This window comes from Malaya genurostris, chromosome 1 (genome assembly GCF_030247185.1).
Source record: "Malaya genurostris strain Urasoe2022 chromosome 1, Malgen_1.1, whole genome shotgun sequence".
Classification (NCBI taxonomy): Eukaryota; Metazoa; Arthropoda; class Insecta; order Diptera; family Culicidae; genus Malaya; species Malaya genurostris.
This window is the reverse complement of record NC_080570.1, coordinates 103,419,831-103,443,968: the sequence shown is the minus strand read 5'-3', so window position 1 is coordinate 103,443,968 and position 24,138 is coordinate 103,419,831. Positions and strand designations below refer to the sequence as shown.

Here is a 24,138-nt window from a genome sequence, read left to right as displayed (position 1 = left end):
GTCCCGGGTTGGTGGTTTATTGGGTAGGGCATTGGTCTAAGCTTTCGTTCACGATGTATTTGTTGCATGTACAACTGCTGCTGATGGCGTCCATTGCTTCAGTGAAAACAGATAGTTACTTTAGTGTGATGGATATGTTTTATCGAATCTGGGGTGCTATAGGATTGACGACAAGTATCGCTGTGCTTTGGAGTAGTATATTTGAAATTCCATTTGTAACCCTAGACAAACTGTTGTTAAGAAGTTAATTATAGTATGACTGAATATCGTGGATTATAAGCAGTAGTATAGTATTGTCCCGGGTTGGTGGTTTATTGGGTAGGGCATTGGTCTGACAACTGACTTGTGGTGCATGCTTAAGTACCAACTTGGAAGTATCAGTAGTATCGTAGTACTTGTTATACAAAGTATGCTGTATGCTAGGAAATGGATGTATGCTAAGGAATTATGTTGTAATAATATTTCAAATTACAGGAAAAATACATAGTATGGAATGCAATCGTTTGTATTGCAATAGATAATAATTATATTCTAACATTTCATGTTTGTGCTGATAATTAACATTTTAGGATACGTAATATTCATAGAGCAGACGAAAAAAAGGAATTGCTCTTTCAAAACCCGTTAAATTTTCAAGGGGTTAAGTTTTTTGAATTACCTCATATGATAATGAAGTTTTTCTTGTCCCTCTGTGGCATTCAGTAATAATCAACGAATACTTTTACATCGACGGCATTAAGCATAGTGGAGAAAATAACCGTGAATGTGATCAAATAGTGTAGGTCATTAGTATCATACCGAATTATAATAACTCAAGAAAATTTTTTAAATACATTTTACTTACCTTACTTTGGTCCTAGTCCTGTTGTGTAAGGGGTATGGTGTATGGTATTTTATGGTATATCCATGTTTCCATGTAGCCTTGTTCATCCGTGATTCATACGCCGTCTCCACTTGCACTTTACCACAAATGGTTCGCCACGCCCTCCACTCGAATACTCTAAAAATGCATCGATTTTCAAATTTCGTGGCCATATAGGTTAGTTGGTCAAAGAATCGGTTTGTGAATAGTCAATTTCGTACGGTGGCGTACTTTTCTTGAACGAAAGGTTTTCCTGAAGCCAAAATACGCAAGATTCATTGTTAAAATACGCATTGGTAATTTTATGCTGGTATCGTAGTCAACGGTAGCAAAATACACGAATTCGTCAACCACCTCGCCGATAACGCTACTAAACAGAATCCATCATTTCTCCGAGACTCAAAGAGTCTCAAAAGCAGTTGCAACAGACAATCGTCCTTTTTATTGATAGTACATATAGTTACTTATGCTGGATCTTATATCTCTCCAGTAATCTTCAAGAGTCGTTGCCCCAAACTGTTCTTCCGTTGGTAGCGCTGACCTCAGCTGCTGCGCATTCTCCTCGGCCGTATTTACTCTATGCGGCGAAGAAACAAAAGAAATGTCAGATACTCCTCATCGCCTTATCGAGGAGACGTTGCCGTGATAATATCTGTTTTGATGCCTCTCTACTCTTTTGAGCTAGCGATTCGTAATGTAAACGTAAAGCCTGTTCAGGTTGACGTGGTCGATGTAAGTGATACAGAACTGTATTGAAGAATCCAACCAACGCTTTTGCGATCGCTGCGCTGCTCGAGTGGCGAGCTTTGAACTAAGCGATGGAGATAGTTTTCAGATTTTGTTTGAAAATTCGAAAAAAAAGCCGTTGTTTTAATTTCTTTCTTATGAATCGAATACTAACATACCAAAACGTCTGAAAATTTAGTAAAAAAATTGATCGTTAATGATTCAGTAACTTTACGTGGTATGTTCGATTGATAAATATCAATGGAGAAATCGTAAGATGAAATATCAAATTCGGAGAAGTGAGGTTCGGTACTGTCTAGGTTAGTTGGTCAAAGAATCATATCATCATATCATATCAAAGTACATATCTAGAACATTCTATGTTTTTATGGTTCGATTTTGAGAATAATTGATGAATTATGATCAAAAGCTGTATTATTAGTCTATTTACTCATGTTTTATCATCTAAATCAAATCTGTATATGAACTGAAAATTTCAAATTTCATCCGAGATTTTCAAGTGCATAGGACAATTTTAAATCATATGTTTGATGATAACACGTGAATAATCTTTTTTTTACCCATATTTGTAAGGTTTTGCCGTCTGCATTCGTTCAAACACAAGTAAATTGAAAAATTGGTCAAGTTTTTTTCTATATACATGGGATATGTCAAAACAATCACCATAACGCTATCTCGTGGTGAACACTCTGATTGGATTCTTCAATTGACGATTGCAGCGCTACGATCGGACCGATATCGTGCTCAATCAGTCCGATGATCAGACCAATGCGGGTCGACAAAATCCACTGGGCAGTTTTAAAAATCCTTAGAAATAACAGTATTTAAAATCGTGTTTAACTTAGCTTCCAAGCATCGCTTTATCATGTAGCGCTCAAAACGTTTGCTCCTATGATTGGAAAGAAAAGCAATTGAGTGAGCAATAAAAATGTCGATATCTTCGTTAAAAGGGGACGGATTTCATCAATCTATGGCTTATGTTGTGGATTTAGTTTTATTCGCGCCAATAGAGACCTCTTCTCGCATTGAAAGGTATAATTTTATTGTCGGAATCAACTAAATGGTAAGAATATTTACATATCCGAAAAGTTTTCATCCGAGGACCTTCATAATCTGACTAAGTTGGCTTTCTCTGTGACAAGTATCCAATTCTCCCCAAGAAAGGTAGGCCGAGACTTTCAAATGTCGCTGTAGTAATGAAGCTTACTGTACCGGTTGGTATTATTCGCTTAGTAACGAAGGGCATGGATGTGTTCAATCTGACGTTCATTATAAGTTGAACTTGACCCGTCGATGAGAAAATTCTATCTTGACACTTTCGTCTGTCTGATGGCATATTATTCCTTGAATTTGTTGACATGAAAAAACCTAAGCACATAGAGCACCGTAACTCTGTTGTAATAGATAACCAGATTTAACACCAATATAGTTCTTCTTTCTGTGGAGTCACCACCCATGGGGTTTGCAGCATAGTTACGAATACTTTCGGCGGCTTTCATTAAATGGTGGAAACCCACAGGTACATACTATGGAAACAATGGTGAGTATGTTAGTTTGCAAACCATTTCCGGATCTGAGCCTTTTCGGTTGCAGTGTTCAGCTCGTGATGATTGTCGTCTATGGATTTATTATCAGAATGTTCGGATTGGGAAGCAAAATAGATGTTGGACTGTTGATGTGATTATTTTGAATGTTGATGTGATTATTTTGAACGAAACTTACTGGACTTGATTCAGGTAAAAATTCAACACTGCAATTGGGCAGTGCGTGCAATTTATATCGTTGTGACTGTTTGGTATGGTGAAGTATTTATTGCAGTACACAATTGTTTCATCAGCTCAAAGGACATACGAGAGAGTACCCGATCAACATATCGTATCTAAATTATTTCTCCTTTTGATACTTGATAGAAAATTTTGATATTTTAACTACTAACGAGACCAGATTTATATCAGCACTTGTTACGAAAACATCTTTTTGTTATAAACTTATTGCGGATTGTTGATCGGGTAAGTGTGCTTATCGACATAGATAACAGATAAACAGGCTCGCATATGAACTGTGAGTAAACTTTTGAATGAGCAGCCTAGTGAACACTTGCAGATGTCGATACGCTAGACACTATTTAGGGCCTTCGAATGTAACAAACTGTGTTACTGAAACAATGTAACAAAACATGTTATTCTCTTGCTGCATCGTTTTTCTCGGTAAGCCTGCTAAAGCTGGTTCTGTCTAGAAATGAGTACACATACACTATACAGCTTTACAATCAGATATAGTTTCGTAACTTATTTTCACTCGGGTAAATTAATTCATCTAATGGAATTTGCAGATAAATTTCAATCACAGACAAAGAAACATAAAACTCACTATTTCTTCATTTAGTTTAGTTTCATTGAAATTTAAATAATTTAATTTCAACCAACAGAAATATTTCAATATATCTATCGAATGGGAATTCGTTCATTAAACCATCCTACCAAATGATACGAGGTATGTTCAAAAAGTTCCCGGAATTTTTTAATTGCGCGCGTCTGGAGAATCCGGTGGTCAACATTTTTTTATTGTGTTGGTACATATGGTACTTATTTATTGTGTTGGTACATATTGGTACTAATGTATGGTGAAATTTTCAGCTGTATTCATTGTTTACATTCTGTCTTGTAGCGGCTGGTGTAGACGTATTTTTTGAGCTCGGCGATTTTTGTTAGTTTTAACAATGGAAGAATTGAAGAATCAAAGAATTTGTATTAAATTTTGCGTGAAAAATGAAATAAAGTGTAACCAAGTGTGCGAAATGTTACAGAGAGCCTACGGTGAGTCTGCTATGAAAAAAACAAGTGTTTACGAGTGGTATAAGTGTTTCCAAGATGGCGAAGACGTTGAAGACGACGAACGCTCCGGTCGACCCAGCACGTCAATAATCGATGAAAATGTGGGAAAAGTGGAAAAAATGATTATGGATGATCGCCGAATCACTATTAGAGAAGTTGCTGATGAAGTTGGCATATCAGATGGCTCATGCCATCATATTTTTTCAAATGTTTTGGGCATGAAACGAGTGGCAGCAAAATTCGTTCCAAAACTGCTGAATTTTGATAAAAAAAAACAAACGCATTACCATCGCTCAGGAGCTGTTAAACGACGTCAACGACGATCCAAATTTACTTGAAAGGGTCATAACTGGTGATGAAATATGGGTGTACGGTTATGATGTCGAAACAAAAGCACAATCGTCCACGTTGAAGAGATAAAGGCAGAATCGCTGAGAGTGCTACAGAGCATTACAAAAAGTGACTATCAGGGGTGTTTCGAAGACTGGAAGAAACGCTGGCATAAGTGTATTATATCTAGGGGGGATTACTTTGAAGGGGACCATATAGATGTAGACGAATAAATAAATATTTTTTTAGAAAAATGAGAATTCCGGGTACTTTTTGAACAGACCTCGTATATGTACTTTTGATTTCTAATAAAAAATACTACAAGGCGATAAACATTGAAATTCTTATTCAAAGTGAAACGTGTTTGATTGTGCTTTACAACCCCTATTGAATGATCAAAGAGATTAAAACTTATTCATGCCATTTTTGATCAAGTTTATTCAAAATTAATAATTACGACGAGATTTGCCCTTACTGCTCAATACGCTAATACAGAGGATACAAAAATAATAATCACACATAACCGATTTATATTTCGCCTCAATCATCAAAAATATCATTGTATCCATTCAACCAGTAGCAGATAAAAATCCAATGATTTTTAATCCTCAAAGATCACTTGCTCCATCCATTTTTACTACCTTATTTAAATACAGTCCGGGTTCTGTGCAACATTTGTGCACATTATTTTAACGTCGTTCTGCTGAAAATTCATGCATTTTGAAAACATGAAAATTCATACAACGGCTACACTGGTGAAAAAACAATAAACAATATTATTACACTCAAAATGGTGACGGTTTTCGACTGCGTTTATACGTTCCACGAATATCTTGAAAACTCATTGTGACTTTAATGTCAAAATAAAACAGTTTTAAATTGCAAAACAACGATAATGACTTAGATGATTCAAATAAACCGATTGAATAGGGAACTAATTTATAATAGAATATCCGTTTGGCTGTGGTTGTTTCTTTACAATACGTAACAAGCTGCATCTGAATGAACATGCAACAGCGCTGCATTCGAAACGAACTTAACAAAGGACGCCCTATTCCGTAACAGTTTTATTTTTTTCAACTTTCTCTAAACTTGTTTCTGTCATCAATGTTTTTTGGAAGGAGATCTAAGGAATATATCAAATAATTTAAAAAATAATTAAATTCACAAGTCCGATGAAGCTTATAATCATGCATTGATATTTTTACTCTCCCAAACATTTTAATGATAGAATCCTGTCTCGGTATATTGATAGGTTTATTTTACTCGCTTGAATACGCATTCGTACAGTGATGTACTTGTTAGGCAGTAAACAACTACCCCCCAAAGACTCGTAGCCCCATTCCAGTCACTTGAACACGAATAATTGTTTGTAAATATAGAATCTCGTAGAACTTGTCGGCATCGTCAGTCAGCTGTTCGGTTGGTCGGTCGGATGCCGGAATATACCACGTGCGAATGCTGCACTGCGCAGAAGTCATCCGAAGTCATCGGCACCCAAGCCCAATAATCGGAAGCACATTGTGACTTCACTTCGGGAATGTTATACTACTACGGTAGTGCATTCCGTTGGAAAGCACCCCAGTTTATGCTACAGATGGCGGGATGATAAAAATGCCTGCGATTGGATAGGTCGGTATTCAGTCAATCAGTACTTTCGTAACGCGGTCGTAATCGTGTGAAAAAATACTAGAAATAGGATATTTTTATTAAATGACATGTAGCGATTCAGATTAGACTAAATTTCTCACTTAAACTAAATATTGATTTCTAAAAAATATATGAATAAATATGCTTCTCAATCCTATTTTGACATATTTGGCGTCACACTTAGGTGAATATCAACCTTAGTGAAAGTCATGCTGTGTGGGCTCCAACGGAAAAACCTCGTTGTTTCTGTTTGTTATCTAGTGTGGTATCGTCACTTTAAAGCACCGCACACCAAGGAAACCATCAGCTCTATAATCGGCAGAGGATGATGTTATGCGGTTAATCCTTTACCTCATAGATCCATGATAGCAGTCTTCCACGGGATTTCAACCGGAGTGGACGCTTAAAATCGGGACGCTCAGATACCATTGATGGGGTTTCATAGTGAATCACTTGGTGGGTAATTGGGAGCTGAATACTTCAGAAGGAGTAATTACGCTTATTGTGGAAATGGTGAAAATTGTGAATTGATGATGCAGTGAAAGTGTTGTGACATTATGCTTGCAAGTGCGAATCATGCTTGTAAATACACTAAAAAAACATGTGGATAACACGTTGGAATCCTATCCTGTTGGTTATTCTCGGGCAATGACACGGAGATCGTGGATGCGTTAGTCCTGAGGCGATAAAACGACCCCATTGAAATGTGGAAAAGTCGGTGGTAGCAATGAGGTGTAGTTTATTCTCACGCCATCACTAGATCTGTTGATGGGATTGTTGAAGAACTGTCCTTTATGTTGACTTTTGAGTGCAGAAATAAAACAATGATTTTTTTCATTCTTTCTGCAAACTTGTGAGTGTTTCGCGGCCGTTGCTTAGTCTTGCGCCGAAAGGAGTGTCGTTGATGGATAAGAAAACTGAAGCTTTAAACATTTCGGTCGCTATACTGTCACGACTGATGGAGTGAACGTTTTGGTTTAATGAAGCGAAGGATCCTGTATACCGTCACAAAATTTGCCACTGTTTAGATGTTTTGAATATTTGTTTTCGACTTAATACAACGTAAATATTTTTCACTGAACCAGAAGAAATAATAGACCTATTAAAAGTATTGAAAGGAATGCTTTTGGAATGCTACGAGGTGTACATGTTTGATGAGAAAGTGGAATTTTAGAGCTCAAACATCAACCAATCTTCTTCTTCTGGAATTCAATCATTTCGGCAGAGGTTGACTGTTCTTATATGTTATTTCTAGTATGTAACTAACACATTGACAATGATGACAAAACCATGAATAGTAATTAATGTGCTAATAGAAATGCTAAACAGTTGATAGTTATAATTTCCTAAGTGTACTTGATTAGGTAAAAAGCTGTACACGTGCGACGAGGAAAGCTTAGGTGGAATAAAAAAAACATTTCTGGAAGATTAGTAGAAATGTAAAGAATGTCCTTATAATTTGGTGTACAATTTTTCGAGCATAGGTTGGAATATTTTTGTTAGTGGATTAATCGGACTGACGTGAATACACAAGGTGACTGTCAATGCTAGCATAGATTGTTATTCCATGTTTTGAAACTTGTAACAATCCTACGTGCTACAGCGTTTAGCGAACGATAGATAAATTTTTTTCTGTTTAAAGTTCAACATAATTATTATTATCTCTTTGACAAGGCTTAAGACGCGGGACATACACAACTAAGTTATTCTTAGACTAAGTTATATGTAAATTTAAAAAAAATGTTTCTTACGGGAATTTTTAATTTTCCGCTTCTTTGAAGGAAAAATGTGCTTATTACTATCCGGTGACATTTGAGTAGCGTGTGAGTTGATGGCATCCTCTTATGTTTCTTCATCTTTGTCGTAGGGTTTTTTAAGCTCGCAAATATTGTTACCCGATTTAATATCTCTGCTATTCTTTGGTGTCAATGTTAGTTATAATAGACGCGATGTTTGGTGCGTTGGTTATATTTAACGATTTGATGAATGTCACGAAAACAATAATTCAATGCTCAGACTCAGAATAGTCAGACACTATAATCAGATAAAAAAAAATCTGGTTATTTTCCTACACTGGAAAATATCAACCAAAAGTTAAAGTTAATCGCGAAATGGTTCACAGCCTTAGTAGATAACATTTAGCCTTAGGCTGCATACATAGTGAGCGCGAGAAGCGAAGCCAAGCTGGTGACTAACATTGGCAAATCAAAAGCGAGAATGATACTAGTAGTTAATCAAAAGGACTCTTTTAGAGTACAAGTGAGAAATCGGCTCAACTTTTACTCAAACCTTCCTGCTTTGGTCAGCACCAAGCTCGGCTCAGCTTCTCGCGCTCACTCTGTCGGCAGCCTAAGTCCAAACGATGCTATGATGAGAGTTGCAGTTTCGTCTGTCATAATTCAAGGAAACACGAATTTCAATTTAAATAATGATTCTTGATCTATTCTGCTCACGGTTACGATGTCATACATTTTTCCATCCGTTTGATCATAGATATTATTGAATTTTCTAGACATTTCAACTACATTTTCTCATATTTTTCTTACTGTATGATGCACTAATGGCACAGATAACAGATATACAGGCACACATATGAATTGTGTGTAAAATTTGCTCAATCAGCGTGGCGAACACTTTTAGATGTCACCACGATCGACACGAGGTGCCACCACGATTTGGATGCCGCTTTCACTGAGCAACAATTTTGGGTGTAACATTCACTTTACGCTAGATTTTTGTTTTGCTGTTGGTTAAAATGACAAGTTTATTTTTGTTTTATTTCGATCGAATTCTCGTGTGATTTATGCGACTTGGGAATAAAATTGTCTTTAACACTTAGGGATATCGTGTGATAAGTGTTAAAATGGTTGTAGTTGGAATATTTCTATTCCAGGCAGGAGGATTTTGTTTTCGTTCCGGAACGTAGTGGAACGTTTTGAAAGATCGCGGCGAACAGTCGAGTAGGTGGCAGTAGTGTTTTCAACATATAGCAAATTTGAAAGTTACACAGCATTTTGAAAAATTTTGTTCGAGCCTGTATATCTGTTATCTGTGTTAATGGTAAAGATTTGATATTCAACACAGATTTTCATTTCGCAGCTCTTATTTTGTTTAGATTAATTGCATTAATCGAATAATGCTCAATAGTAATCGATCACACTAATCGACTCCTCTTTTATTAATCGAATACCTAATAATCGATTAATACAAAAAATCAGACATCACTAATTGCCGTTTGACAAGACCAACGTAGCCGTCCAATTTTTACTGTGCGTACGATTGGTGGTTCTTCAAGCAACTATATCTATATGGAAACAAATTCAACAGAACACATCCAACACTGATCTCGCACGTCTGTTCATTCCATTTCTACTTTGTGATTTGAGATTTGAGTGTGTTTTCATATGCAGGGTAGTTTAATTGGTAAAACAATTTCCTTGGCTAGGAGTTAGGTACGGGTTCGAATCCCGTCTATGCGGTAACATTTTCGCGGTTCTCATTACATTATTGTATTCGCATGTCAGTTTTCCAATCTGTTTTTTTTTCCATTAGATACTGATCATACCTATAGACTATGCTACTAATCATACTCATTTGTGGTCTCGAAAGGCTACTTGGGATGAGAATTTACTCGCTTCTGGTGACCTAATTGTCACATTCTTTTCAAAACATTCAGTATGAGATATCCTGATCGTGAAGAGTAGTTGTCGATTATTCAGAACGACAACTTGATGAACACATAGTTTTTATACGGAAAAATTCGCAGATGGATGCTCGGTCTGGTGCTGGTGTCTACTGCCGTAAAATGAGACTAGATTAGTTTCATTCACTTGATAGATATTGTATTGTGTTCCATGCAGAATTCTATGCGATTCTGTTGGGTGTTCAATCGGCACTTCAGCAGAGAATCAGTAGACGGCATTTTTAAAGACTCTCAATTGAAATGATTCACAATCAAACATAATGACCACATTTCGAACTCAAATCGACTTCAGCATTTCAAATGTTGTTTATTTCTTATGGGCATCCGGTCATTCTGGTTACTGGAAATAACTAGACTGATAAGTTTGCTAGATTTGGTTTAACGAATGGTTTCATTGGGTCTGAACCAGCTTTTTCACGGTTAACTAGTTAGATAAAATACAAAATTCGTTCTTAGGCTGCATCCAAACACGCCAGCTACTTGCACATTTGCAAACTTATCAGATTTGCATCTGAAAATGTCAAAATGTCTACTGCGCGTTTTTCCAAGATCATTGCAGTATTCTAGTCAGTGCTCTGACTGGATATTGCAAACTCAACTATCACATAGCTATTATTCAGCGTGCTATTTGTGTGAAGGTGAATGCTGTACTTCATATCATCTGATATGTAACTGTGTTGCATTGACGCAACAACGTATCTGGGTTTTTGGTTCCCCATACACGGTTGAATCTGTATATGGGAAGCTAAAATTGAAGGATATTTTATCGTTTCTCATCCAGTGTGATAGAGTCAGTGCGGTTTATCGTTCACCCTGGAGTGAATAAATTCTTGCTGTATTGATCTTAAACGGTTTTTGCAGATTGTTTGGCATCCTTCATGAGGTGCCAGAATGTTGCCGCTTTTGTAAAATCTCTGAATCATCCAGCAATCCTTTTGGGAACGTCAATCGTTATGTGTCTATTTGTTTTGTGCGATTTTCACTACACAATTCGATGGTACGTGTCTATTATTCATCTCTTCTCATAAGAACAATGATGGGAAGACAAATTATAGGACACAAATCTTCAGACAATTGGGAGAAGATGCCACCAGAACCAATTTGTTCTGACTCCTGTTTCTGATAGGGCTTTTGGCACCTCATGCTTAATTGCACACGAATAATTTCATTTGTTTTACGATTCGGCTCATCAGTGCATTATCAGTTTTTTGTAGATATGCTCGAGAATTCAGGAACTTTCGAACAAAATCCATTGTCTCTACTGAACAGAGATCAATTTTATGCTTTTCTTTACGTTTCGTCTTAGACTCGTCAGTGCAGAGCAGTTCAAATTGAACTGCTTAGTGCAAACTTAAACAGTTCAATTTGAACCGCTAAACAGACGTAAAGTTAATGCTACTTGCAAAACACTTTTTCAATTGGCACCGAAATGCCATGTCTTTTCTGACGTGCCGAACGAAAACGTCTTTTTCGACTAATACTGGCCGATTCAGGTATGGTCATTTAGGGGTTATCCTATGTTTGTGCTTTGCGCACTGACGAGTCTAAGACGAAACGTAAAGAAAAGTGAAAACGGTTATGTGCCCAAAGCACAAACATAGGATAACCCCTAAATGATCAATTTTATGGATATTTTCAAATTACAACCTAAACAGACACACAGCGCTGAACATCAACGAATCGATAAACTCACAAACCCCTTAATATCAACTGACACTGATCGAACTACAACTATAAAGGTATCCACTTAATTGATATTGTTTTCAAAAACCAGTCCAAAAAAATTGTAGTGAACCAAGCTGAATAAAAATGCATCACTTATAGAAATCGGTTGTTTTTTCTCAAAGTTATTCAATGTTTACATACCGACATAAAAGCTGGATTACTCTGTACTGTGAGCAAACAGTTTCTACTTTTACCCGAACAACGACCGCAAACAGGTTAAAGCCGGATAAAAATTAACGATTTTACAAAGTGAAACTTGCATTACGGATGGATCGGCAGCCTATGGCCATTTTTCACTTGACATTTTTTTAAACTGTAAATGAAAGATATTAAAAATTTCCACACTCTGGCATTTTAGTATACCACCTTATCTTCATTGTAAAAAGATTCTTTTGTAATTTATACATAAAAATGGAACTTTATTAACATATAGCCTAAGTCGTTGCTTCTTTATCTTTTTTTTCTCTGTTCATAAGCAGTGCCCAAGGCTGCGCTGTGGCCCAAGGCATCCAATTGTGCATTCTGAGATCTTTATTTATGAAACTTGTTTTTTTTACATTCTAATTGTACTGAAATTCGTAAAATCGTGTTACCTGTTACTCAATTCCGTTATTCTCTGCAAAACTGAAGTAAGAAACTTATTTTCTATCAATTTCATGATCTTGAAACAAAACATTTACATTACTATTGCCAAAATTCAAATAAATTCCTTCGATACTTTTCGATAAAACACGGCCCAAGGCTGCCGAATCTCCCCTATACCAAATGAATAGGGCAGTGACGTTCATTGATTCTAATTCATATACTGAAGAATAATAAAATTTGTAAAAAAAACGTGCTTAATCCACCAAGCAGTGAGATGATACCATTTTTTTTTTCAATTCGCATGTGTTTTCATGACATTATTTTAGTGACTGTCGTTTTAAGCGGTAGTTTGAGATTTCAATCACTCAATCGGTTGGAATTTTAAAAATTTCCAGAATCGAAGTCGGAATCGGATAAAATTCATAAATTTTGTATGGAACCATAAGTATTTTATTTTAATTTTTGTTGATGAATTTCGAATTGACCTTTTTTGAGAAAACGATTGAGCTTTGAGAAGCGATTCTATACCGGAACCGGAATTCGGAAATCAGTGTAGCCGAAATCAGTTAAACTTACCTAAGAAGCTTAGGTAACATTTGATTCAAAATTTGCTTTGAGGAATCAAAGCGTGAATTAAATTTTTCGGTATCTTTCGGATCGAAAACGAAATACCGTTAAAATTGAAATAAGTTTATTTGATTATCGAATACCCACATCTGCAAGCCCGACAAACCTGTTTAATTTATGTGATATGATCATTTTTATACTAACGACGACCCTATATCATCTAAACCGGAAGTCAGATCTGACTAAAAAGCAAAATGTTTTATAAGATCTTAAGACCTTTCATTTAAATCTTAGATCGGTTCAGACATCTACGATAAGAATGATTTACATTATTTTAATTCCGTTTCTCATATCATCCTGTAGTTCCGGAACCAGAAGTCTAATTTACATATGTCGTATTCGAACAATTATGTGGCCAATAACGAACTGTGCTAAAATCGAAATGAGGTAAAATGTCATAAAGAAGGATGCTGTACACAGTCTTTTTGGTACTTAGAAACAATTGCATGTAACAGTATTAAAAATCGTGTTTCACTTTGCTACCAAACATCGCTTTATCATACAGCGCTCAAAATTCCTACTGTTGGAATAGGGGGAAAAGTCGCTTACACAAAAATATAGATATCCCCGTATAAAATGAACGGTTTTCAACTAACTAAGGCTTGTTAGAAGCTATTACCGTGTAAAATCCAAGTCTGAAAACATATTTGGTTTAAAAGGACAATTGTGACAGGTAATATCAAATAACTGAAAATTTTGACATAAAACATATAACTTAAAAAGTTAACATCCGATTTCAAAAACATTCAGCAGCACTCAGCGCGACGTAGAAACATTTAATTTGCGACTAGTTTGATCAAAATCGGTTCAGTCATCTCTGAGATCTTGATCTCTACGTTGACAACACACATGCAGACACATACATACATACACGGACATTTGCTCAGTTCGTCGAGCTGAATCGATTCGTATATGACATTCGGCCCTCCGTGCCTTGGATAATATTTCTAAAGTATGAGCGAACTTTATACCTGTTCTTGCCTTTCTCATATAGAAAGGCTATGCAATCGCTGTGAAAACCGACTTTACAACCGAGGCCCGGAGGGCCGAGTGTTATATACCATTCGACTCAGTTCGATCCCAAAATGTCTGTGTGTGTATGTATGTGACAAATAATGTCACTCAATTTTCTCTGAAATGGCTGACCGATTTTCACAATCTTAGATTCAAACGAAAGGTCTAAAGGTTTGATACAATTGTCTTTAATTTTATTTGGATCCGACTTCCGGATCCGGAATTACAAGGAAATATGTGCCAATTTATGAAAAAATGCGTACTTAATTTTCTCGGAAATTTCTTCACCGATTTTCGCACACTAAGAAGCAAATGAAAGGTCTTAAAATTTTTTAAAAAGTCTCCGAAAAGTTAATCCAGATTTGACTTCCGGTTCCGGTATTACAGTGCGATTAGTGAACATTTTCAATTTAATGACCTTTTTTTTACAAGCGATGGCGAAACGAGTTGCCCATTTTCACAAAACTTACAGCTAAATTCATCTAGTTGGCAGATCTTGTTAGTTAGTGAACAAATAAAACTATTTTGGTACTACTAGTCCCCGGTTTCCGCTTCCGAAAGAACTGATAATAGTGAAGAAAAGTTCCAAAAATGAAACTCACTTCGATTTCTTAGCAGCGGTTAAGTCGATTCTTACGAATCATGATTCAAATGTAAGCTCTAATTGTCTTTAAATAGACTGTGCAATTTCATCCTGATCCTACTTCCGGTTCCGAAATTATCGGGCGATGAGTGTCAAAACATTCAAATCGTTCTTTCAAAATGACGATGCAGAACTAGTACGCGATGGTACGTGCGATTTTGCTCCGTTCGCAGCGTGCTTTGTTCAATTTCGTATAGCGTGCAGGGTTGTCATATAAAAATTTATATATGTCAGATGAAAAATATGTAATACTATGTTCAAACCTGCAGAAAATAACATGTTTTAACGATAGTAATATAAAGTTAAAACCGCACTGTTCACACTAAGATTATGTTATACGCATGACATATTACTTGGTATTGAGTTTGTTTATAAACAAACTGCAAAAATGCCTACCTCGCAGGTAGGAAAGAAAAAAGTATTTTGACCACATCCGAAAAATAAGAAATAAGCTAGGTACTTCTCCTAGCTATGAAGGATATTATCGTTTCACGCTTATTGCCAGCGTTTCGAATATTTTTGAGCAGCAAGTGATCAAAAAAGTCATCTTTTAATTCAAAAACAAAAGTGGTTGTGGTCTGCGTTGCCAGGCCGTTTTTCCAAAAATCTGTATTCGGCGCAAAAATCTATCTGTACCATATCGGTATCAGAGTCTCTTCTACATAAGTAGTAGAAAATGTCACCAAGAGGTGAGCAGAAAAAGGTCCCACGACAACCTTTTCTCATGTCTATTCAAGCTAAAAACCAAAATCGGTACTTATCTGTATGATTCGTGAGTTATCGGTATTTCGGGAGTACATATCTGTATTGCGGAATAGACGACAAAAATCTGTATAAATACCAAGCAATCTGTATAAATACCGAGAAATCGGTATACCTGGCAACGTTGGTACCAGTTTCCAGTTTTGTTTTATTATGATTACATGGCTACTTTGATGGAAAACTGCTGTTGTTGAACAGCTTGTCAATTGACATAGTCGTAAAGTGACGGAAAATGCTAGCAGGGTTGTGCTTTACTGACAATTATATCATGTTATTTCGGGAAAACATGTTTTAATGTGACGTTTCTGAATATGAAATAACGCAATAGTAAAACATGTTATTTCGCTTAAAACATGAAATCAGAGTTAAAACTTGTTTTAACTCATAGTGTGAACATAGTATAAATTTGTGATTTTTTTTCAATTTGTACCCACTTGTTATTGTTATTACAAGATCATGATAACGATGCTTTTCTATAAAAGTACACTTATTGCCTTTCTCATGTAGAAAGTTCATACAATCACTTGAATAATTGACTAGTGGAAATTGGTCCGAAGGGCTAAGTGTTCTATATGTGTATGTATGTTTCTGTGTGTGTATGTGTGTGAGTATGTGTCAAATAAGACGAAGGGTAAAATTCTTCTAGATTTGGCTCAAAACTGATTCAATTTGTAGGCTATATTAGTTACTTACTAAACTAACTGACTTCGGCTATACTGGTTCCAAGTTCCCGGTTACAGAAATAGCAGAAATAGTACTCAAAAAGTTTAAAACGAGACTAACTCAATTCTCTCAAAGTAGTTTAATTGATTCTCACAAACAGGCTCAAATAAAAGTTCCTATAGTCGACGTCCGGTTCCAGAACTATTGGGTAAAGTGTGTTTTATCATTTAGTGCGACGATGCAAAATAAAGAAAAATTCTTATTAACTTAACATGAATGTTAACAATTTGAAAAGGTTATGTTAGTGGTACCTTAAGAAAATGTACTATTTTATTCAAGATTAAAAAACAATTTTTCACAAAATCTTTTGGTGATATTTTCGAAACTATAAGTAATATGGGAAAGGCATCATTACACCACTAGGTCGGTTAAAAAGGTTTTATATTTAATAAAGGTAAAAACGAAGCAAAATAGTAAAAGATATTTTCAAACTTTTGCTTACTGGAGCATTCTACTAATACACTCTTTAAAAATATACATTTATTATTCCATTATTGGTATTATAAAGATGCTTGAACACAATATTGAGCTGAATATTCAACAAGTAATGTGTTGATACGTGAATTCTATTAGAACAACTCCAAATGATATCGTTAGCTATAAACAGAATCTACTCGGAAAGGAACTGGTGTTGATATACCAAAATTAAAATTTACACGTTTTATTTGTTCCATCAAACTTTCACAGAAGTGGGAGCCATTTCAAAAGAGAACATTTATGGTAAATGCCAAATGGCGAAAAATTGGGCGCGATAAAAGCGAAACAGCTGTTGATAAGAGATGCCATTCACATAATTTCATACCCGATTCAGTATTGATGGACCGTTTAATGGTTTTGCTAGATATCAAATAGTAGCAATGTGTCTAAAACACTTCAGGCTACACGGGCTGTAAAACAGTATCATATTTATATTCAGTACGACTAATAATAGCTCTATGCAATCAGTTAGGGATGAAGTTTGCTGGTAGCACACAGCTACTGAGACCGGAAGTGGTAAATTTGTGGACAAAAGCGGTCATGTCCCGTAATTAGTAATGCATAACGTTGGGAGCACCCCGTGGCAAAATTGATCGAAATTTTATTATACGAACATGGGTTTCAATTTAACCGCACTATCTGTTTAGATTGTGGTATGATTCTCTTCTCCACCATGGGAAGCAGATTTGGACAACCGAACACTTTTAAACAATGTTCTTCAACAATATCGCATTTATAAAGTAAGTAACTGCTTTGTTCCTTGTATGAATTGCTACTTCGGTTTCGCAAAACTAGGTTTCGCAAAACTAGGTTTCTCAAAACTAAGCTTCGCAAGTAGTTTAAGAATACTTGCTAATTAACACAGCTTTTAAATTGAAAGGACTGATTCTCCCGCCTACTGTTGAATAAATAACGTCGAATCCACTGAACAACTTGAGCAAATAAATTATCCAGACGTTCCACTGCTGAAGAAAAAAATATACTTTGGATGGAGGCACACTGACCGAAGAAGTTTTTGGTGGCATAAAGAATAGATAAATTTGAGAACAAGTATGAACATTGCGCGCTTTAATTTCAGCATTTGGCTCTTTAATTTATGTATACTAGATTCAAGTAATTTTTTTGGCCCTTCGTTTATTAGATGAGTTTCGTTCAATTTTTTTCTTAAAAAAAGGTTCAAACGAAACTGTGAAATTTCTTGTCATAACGTACCCGAGAGACTTCTTGTGATTTTTTTTTAAATTTGCATAATGTTGAAGAGTTGATAAAGTTCTTGTAAACTATGATGTTAGATATCAGAATTTTTTATTTATTTATTAATTTATGTACTTATTATTTTTCAATCTGCAGACAACACAAAAGCAAAATGGAATAACGGCATCGTCGATTCCACGGTTAGAACGACGTAAAGGTATTCTGAGAAGGTATTTGTTGCGAAGAGATCTATAACGATCAATATTGTTCGTTCTAGAAAAACAATTCCACATGTGTTGTGGAACCTGCGAAATTTCAAAAGGTTACATTTGCTACTTGGGCTATGCAAATGTTCAAGTCATAAAGATACATGATGCCGTGTGCAAGGGGAGTTGATACATCCTTCGAAGATTCGTGTGGATTGCTAGTCCAAAAAAATCTTCCTTCTTATAGTAAGTTCCAAAGGCAAGTGAGATACAGTCACCGTTGCGCAACACGTGGAACCTTGGATTTTCAGTTCAATCTCTTTCATTTTCTTAATTCATGAGTACTTATATTATTATTAGTCCTGTCTAATATCACCCCGGTTCTAATCTTCAGGGTCTTTCGCCGAGGATTCATGAGTATTGGAGCCTAATACCACTAGTGCAACGGATTGTTCGAAACTCAATAACATTTAAAATTTAATCCAATATTGGTTGTTACCGCTGTTATGTGGGAACAGGAAAAGAGACTAGCACTCAGAATCCATCAAAATCCCTTCAGGATATAATAATCCGGAAATCTTTGCCAAAAATTTACAAATAATATTAGATTAAAACATTTTTTCAGTTTCATAACAACTCGAAAGCTCAAATACCATTTTTTATTTACTAATGTGATGCCAAGTTCAGTTATACAGGATAATCTAGTAATTGTTTTTTCTACGATTGCCACTTGAACATGCCATTAGCCTTTGAAGAAATAAGACAACCGTTAATGGCTCATGATGGACTCTCAGTCGGTCGCGTTGGGTTAATCTATGATGTTCATTACCAGTGAATACTCCCCTGAATTAATCAACTAAGCGTCTCCATCAAAATACGACATATAAACATATGAAAAAGGCTAGACATTTTTTCAGCCAAAAAATTAAATGTGCGGGCTAAATCTTGACATTTTGTAGTTGTCGATTAAGGGGCGGGTAGGGTCTAACACTTTTGAAAAATAATTCTTGTTTCTTTGTATTTTCTTATAGTAAAACATTTGAAGAATATTCTGTGAAATTTTTATGCCTATCGGAACAAAACTCTGCAAGTTATGGGCCTTTATATTTGCTTATCGCATATTGAGAAGAAGTAAGAGCTCGGAACACAGTCCAAAGACTTCTGCTTCGATTGACTTAAACACTTGACAAAACGTTCTTGAAATGTTTCATTATAACAAATTATAAAAGAAATTTTTTTTTTAAATATTAGACCCTGCGGGCTCCATTGAATAATAAATTGTTTCCATTGATTTTATAGACAAAAAACTTTAAACGCGTTTTCTTCGAAAGCAGGTTTTGAAAGTCCGTGTCCATCGTCATTCAAAAACTACTGCATCACTTTTACCTTTTCACCGAATTATTTCTCAATATTTTTCCACGAAAAAATTACAAAATGTTGTTCGAATGACTCTTTTTGTCATGCATGCATTTTGAATTTCTTTGTTAAACGATAATTCTGAAAAAAATATGGCAAAAATTATGATTTTTTTCATCATTTAAAAGCCTCCCCCGCTTCTTCTTTAAAATGACTCAAGAGGGGTTTTTCCTTGTGGGATCGAAATGTTTTTTTTACAGTTACGTGAAAGGTGTGCAATTGAAATGTTGCACTGTTATTAGAAAAAGTTTAGTATAGGGTAACCGTACCCCTAACCATATTAAGGGCTGAGGACAGTACCGTAAAGTGATAGGTTTTTTGCTATTTTTCCTTTTCAAATTAAATTTTCTTGAAAACGGTGCAGAATATATTAAAAACCCACCTGACAATGTTTTCGAGATTTAGTTGAGAATATTCTGTGAAATTTTCAGAATGATTCATTGAGTTTAGCGGTCGTGTTGTATTTTTTTCTGACTGAATAACTGCTGAAAATTGTAACGCTCGGAAATGCATACCTCTACTTGTTTATCGAATATCTCGGCTTTGTAGGCTTGTATCATAAATCTATCGTGACAAAGTCTAGATAATTTAGTTTAGATGCGATTAGTACATAAAAACATATATGTTATCGCGATAAAAATAAAGTCTTGTATTTTTCTGTGAAACAAAGTCAGTTTCAATGCATCCGCCATTTTCTTCGCTTTGGTTTCCTGATAGCATTCTGAAAAAAGAGAGAGAAATAAAATTGGCTCGACAAGGCTGCCAAACACACGGACATTCAATCTTTGTGAAAGTTGAATATTTTTTCATTGTTCATTGGAATCCATGTAATGTCCAGCCCATACGATAGAATAATGTGATAAAACTTCTCATCAAAATAATAAAATGTTTGCTGGCAACCCGGTACATTTTGCTCATGTACGAGAGAGTACAAGAGAAATACGATGCGCAAAGGGAATTGAGCGAGCCACGTGGTCGATTTAAAACTCAACACGCGACCCTCTGTCTTCAGACCTTAAGGTTGCTGTCAGAGTGAAAGCGTCACGCGAAGTGTCGATGCGCGTGTGCGAGCTAGTTGCATTTGATCAAAGCAAACCTGTCAGAGTGAATGCGATGCGAAAACAGTTTGACAATATATTGGCTCAATGATGCCGATGACAATTCTGTGTATGTTATTTATGTTGGTATTACTTAAATCGTTTTCAAATCTGTAGAATCATGAATCATATCATGTGTGGTTCAACTATGAGCCAATCATACTATGCGAATGCATTCCATACGATTTGAATAATAGGATAGAAATGGATTTGTTCAAAGAAATTCGTTTCACTAATTAGAATTGAAGACAAACGACTAGCATAACAGCGCCCAATGATGAATACATTTCTTTTAATTTCATAATATGATAAGTTATCGGACCATTTGGGATTTCTATTGGCACGTGGATGATTAATAAACACGACAAAAGATTTTATTTTAGATTTCGACGGTTTTCAAATAAAAATGTTAACGAGAACTTTCACTCATGGCCCGGCATACGAAAATTACGCAAATACTTACTTAGTCGATTTTATTTCTGTTTTACCTTTTTTTATATATAAAAAATAGGTATAGAATTCGCTCAAACTTTAGAAAATTTTTCCGAGGCCCGGAGAGCCGAATGACATATACCAATCGATTCAGCTCGACGAACTGAGCAAATGTCCGTGTGTGTATGTGTGTGTGTCTGTATGTGTGTTGTCAACGAGATCGGTCGAGATCTCAGAGATGGCTGGGCCGATTTTGATCAAACTAGTCACAAATTAAAGGTATGTATGAAAACGCTATTGAATGGTTTTGAGATCGGATGTTTACTTTTTGAGTTATACAAAGTTTTATGTCAAAATTTTAGTTTTTTGACAGTATCTGTCACAATTGACCTTGAAAACAGAATATGTTTTCAGACTTAGATTCCGCACGGCCACAGCCATAGATTGTTAAAATCCGTTCATTTTTAACGGAGATATCGAAATTTTTGTGTAAACGACTTTTCCCCCTATTCCAGCAGTAGGAGTTTTGAGCGCTGTATGACAAAGCAATGCTTGGGAGCAACGGAAAACACGATTTTTTATACTGTTACTTACAATTGTTTCTAAGTACCAAAAAGACTGTGTACAGCATCCTTTTTCATGACATTTAGCCTCGGACCGATTTTAGCACGGATCGTTTTTGGCAACACAATCGTTCGAATATGACATATATAAACCAGATGATGATAGAATTTTTTTAATTATATTGTTTTAAACTACTTACAGCAATAAATGCTGGAAGAACATAACATCCATATACCATTCGAATCAGTTCGTCGAGATCAGCAAATGCGTGTGTGACAAGTAATTTCACTCAATTTTCTCGGAAAATTTCTTTTCTACAAATTCAGATTCATACGAAAGTCGTATGCTCCCAAACAAAGTTCCTGAATTATGTTTGGTTCTGACCTCTGGTTCAGGAACTACAGGATGATATGTGAAACTAAAATAAAACTGTGTAACTCATTTTTCTAGTAGATGGCTGAACCGATCTAAGATTCGAATGAAATCTAAGAATCATCAAAGATTCAAATGAAAAGTTTCAAGATTCTATAAAACATCTTGCTCTTCAGTCAGATCCAACTTCCGGTTTCGGAGATACAGGGTGATTAGTATAAAAATGTCTATTCCACATAAATTAATCAGGTTTATCGGGCTAGCAGATTTGGATAGTCGATAAAAAAATTAACTTTTTTCAGTTTTAGTGGTATTCAGTTGTCGATTCAGAAGGCACCTAAAAATTTAATTCGTGCTATGATTTCTCAAAGATGTCTACATTTTGTCTGATTTTCAAACATTTTGGAACAAATGTAAACTATACAGCTTCTCAGGTAAATTTATCTGACTTCGACCATACCGATTTTAGAATTCCGGTTCCAGTATAAAATCGTTTCTCAAAGCTCAATCGTTTTCTCAAAAAAAGCCTAATCAAATTTTAGAAACAAAAATTCAAATTAAAATAAACTTATATACAAAATTAATTAATTTTATACATACATACAAAAATTAATTAATTTTATCCAATTATGACTTCCGGTTCTCGAATTATATGATGATAAATTCTTAAAATTCAAACCGATATAGAAGATGACAATCCCGAAAAGCTTCAAAGCTGGACTCAAAACTGTTGTAATTTATTCGTCATATGGCCATACGAATCGGTTTGGGTTATGCTGGTTCCTGAATACCGACTCTGGAAGTACCTTAAATTCCCGTGAACTCCAAAGTGGAACTTACTTCGACATATCATGGAATGTTTAATCGATTGTCCCACTTTTAGATTCAAATTCGATCCAATTTACAGTTTCGACAATACAGAATAATGAGTGATTAAAATCTCAAATTGTCGCTTAAAACGACGGTCATTAAAATAATGTCATGAAACCTTAAACATCGAAGAATATTCATGCAAAAAACACATGCGGATTGATAAAAAAAGGTATCATCTCACTGCTAGGTGGATTAAACACGTTTTTCATACAGTATTTGGTTTTTGTCGATTGATATTAGTTTGTTTTACAATATTACATTTACCCGTTGTAATCGCATCAACGTCACTCCGGTTATGTTTTGGACACAACTTGTTCAGTTTTTTTTTATTTTAGTGAAATATTCATTTATACATTTGTGATAATTTCATAGTTATATATTATTGAAAACGCCAACGTTTTTTTTATAACATTTAAAAAACGATATTAGTAGATAGTTATGTGTTTATTAAAATGAAATCAGATCGGTAAATTGTATGGAACCTGAAGCCTAGCCATGCATAGAAAAAGTCGTTTGCTGCTAGCTATGCAATCATGATAAATTATAAATGAAATATGTAAACACCTAACTATAGAAAAAGAAAATAAAAATACCCTAACATAATCCAATAGTTCTTGTAACCAAATCTTCAATCACTGAAATAACGATCATGACACAAATCAGAGCAAATCGCATGGTATGCTCAAGTGGTGAACATTGCTACATAACATAAAATCATACAGCTGCAACAGACAAACAATGCACTTGACAGTAAGGTCGCTTCGAGTGTCAGCACTGATCGCAATCGTATGGCTTGTACCTTGTTTGATTGAATCAATCGGAGCGGACAAAATAGATGCAGCAGTCTTGAGCGTCACCACCACCAACACTGCAACGACGACTGCCTACTCGAGTCCTCAACAAGATGCATCCAAACGGGCATCTGCACACATATCCGGTGATTTCATCATTGGTGTTCTGTTTTCGGTTCACCATCAGCCGCGACAGAAGCGCACCGGTCCGAATCACTTCCTGGCCTGTGGAGAGGTAAGCATTGATTCTATTTCACGAACAATGGTACATGGTATTGTCAAGAACGAAGGAATTGTTGTTTTGCACGAATAAATTGCACTAAACTGGGTCCTGTTTAGGCATCTGAAATATTCCTTCAAGTTAAGATCAACTCACGCCATTCAGTGCCAGCTTAGTACTGGCACAATTTCGTACACGGACGACTAAGCGCATATTTACACTCGGCAATGAACGAATATTAGCATCCGTGCACGGAATAGAGTAAGTTGCTTTTCACGAGTTGTTGGTGTG

General features: G+C 35.6%; 1 protein-coding gene across 2 annotated transcripts in view; it reads left to right on the top strand.

Annotated features, from left to right (window-relative positions):
- The first annotated feature begins 6,699 nt into the window (after nt 1–6,699).
- Nucleotides 6,700–24,138, top strand: part of LOC131425288 (metabotropic glutamate receptor 1-like) — an 88,186-nt gene continuing 70,747 nt past the window's right edge. Inside the window, exons 1-2 of one of the 2 annotated variants that reach the window (XM_058587055.1) lie at nt 6,700–6,879; nt 23,448–23,862. In XM_058587055.1, coding sequence (XP_058443038.1) covers nt 23,575–23,862 — 288 coding nt within the window. In that variant the 5' untranslated portion in view covers nt 6,700–6,879; nt 23,448–23,574. Of the gene's footprint in view, nt 7,156–23,447; nt 23,863–24,138 lie in introns of both variants that reach the window. The other variant, XM_058587054.1, reaches the window with a different exon arrangement.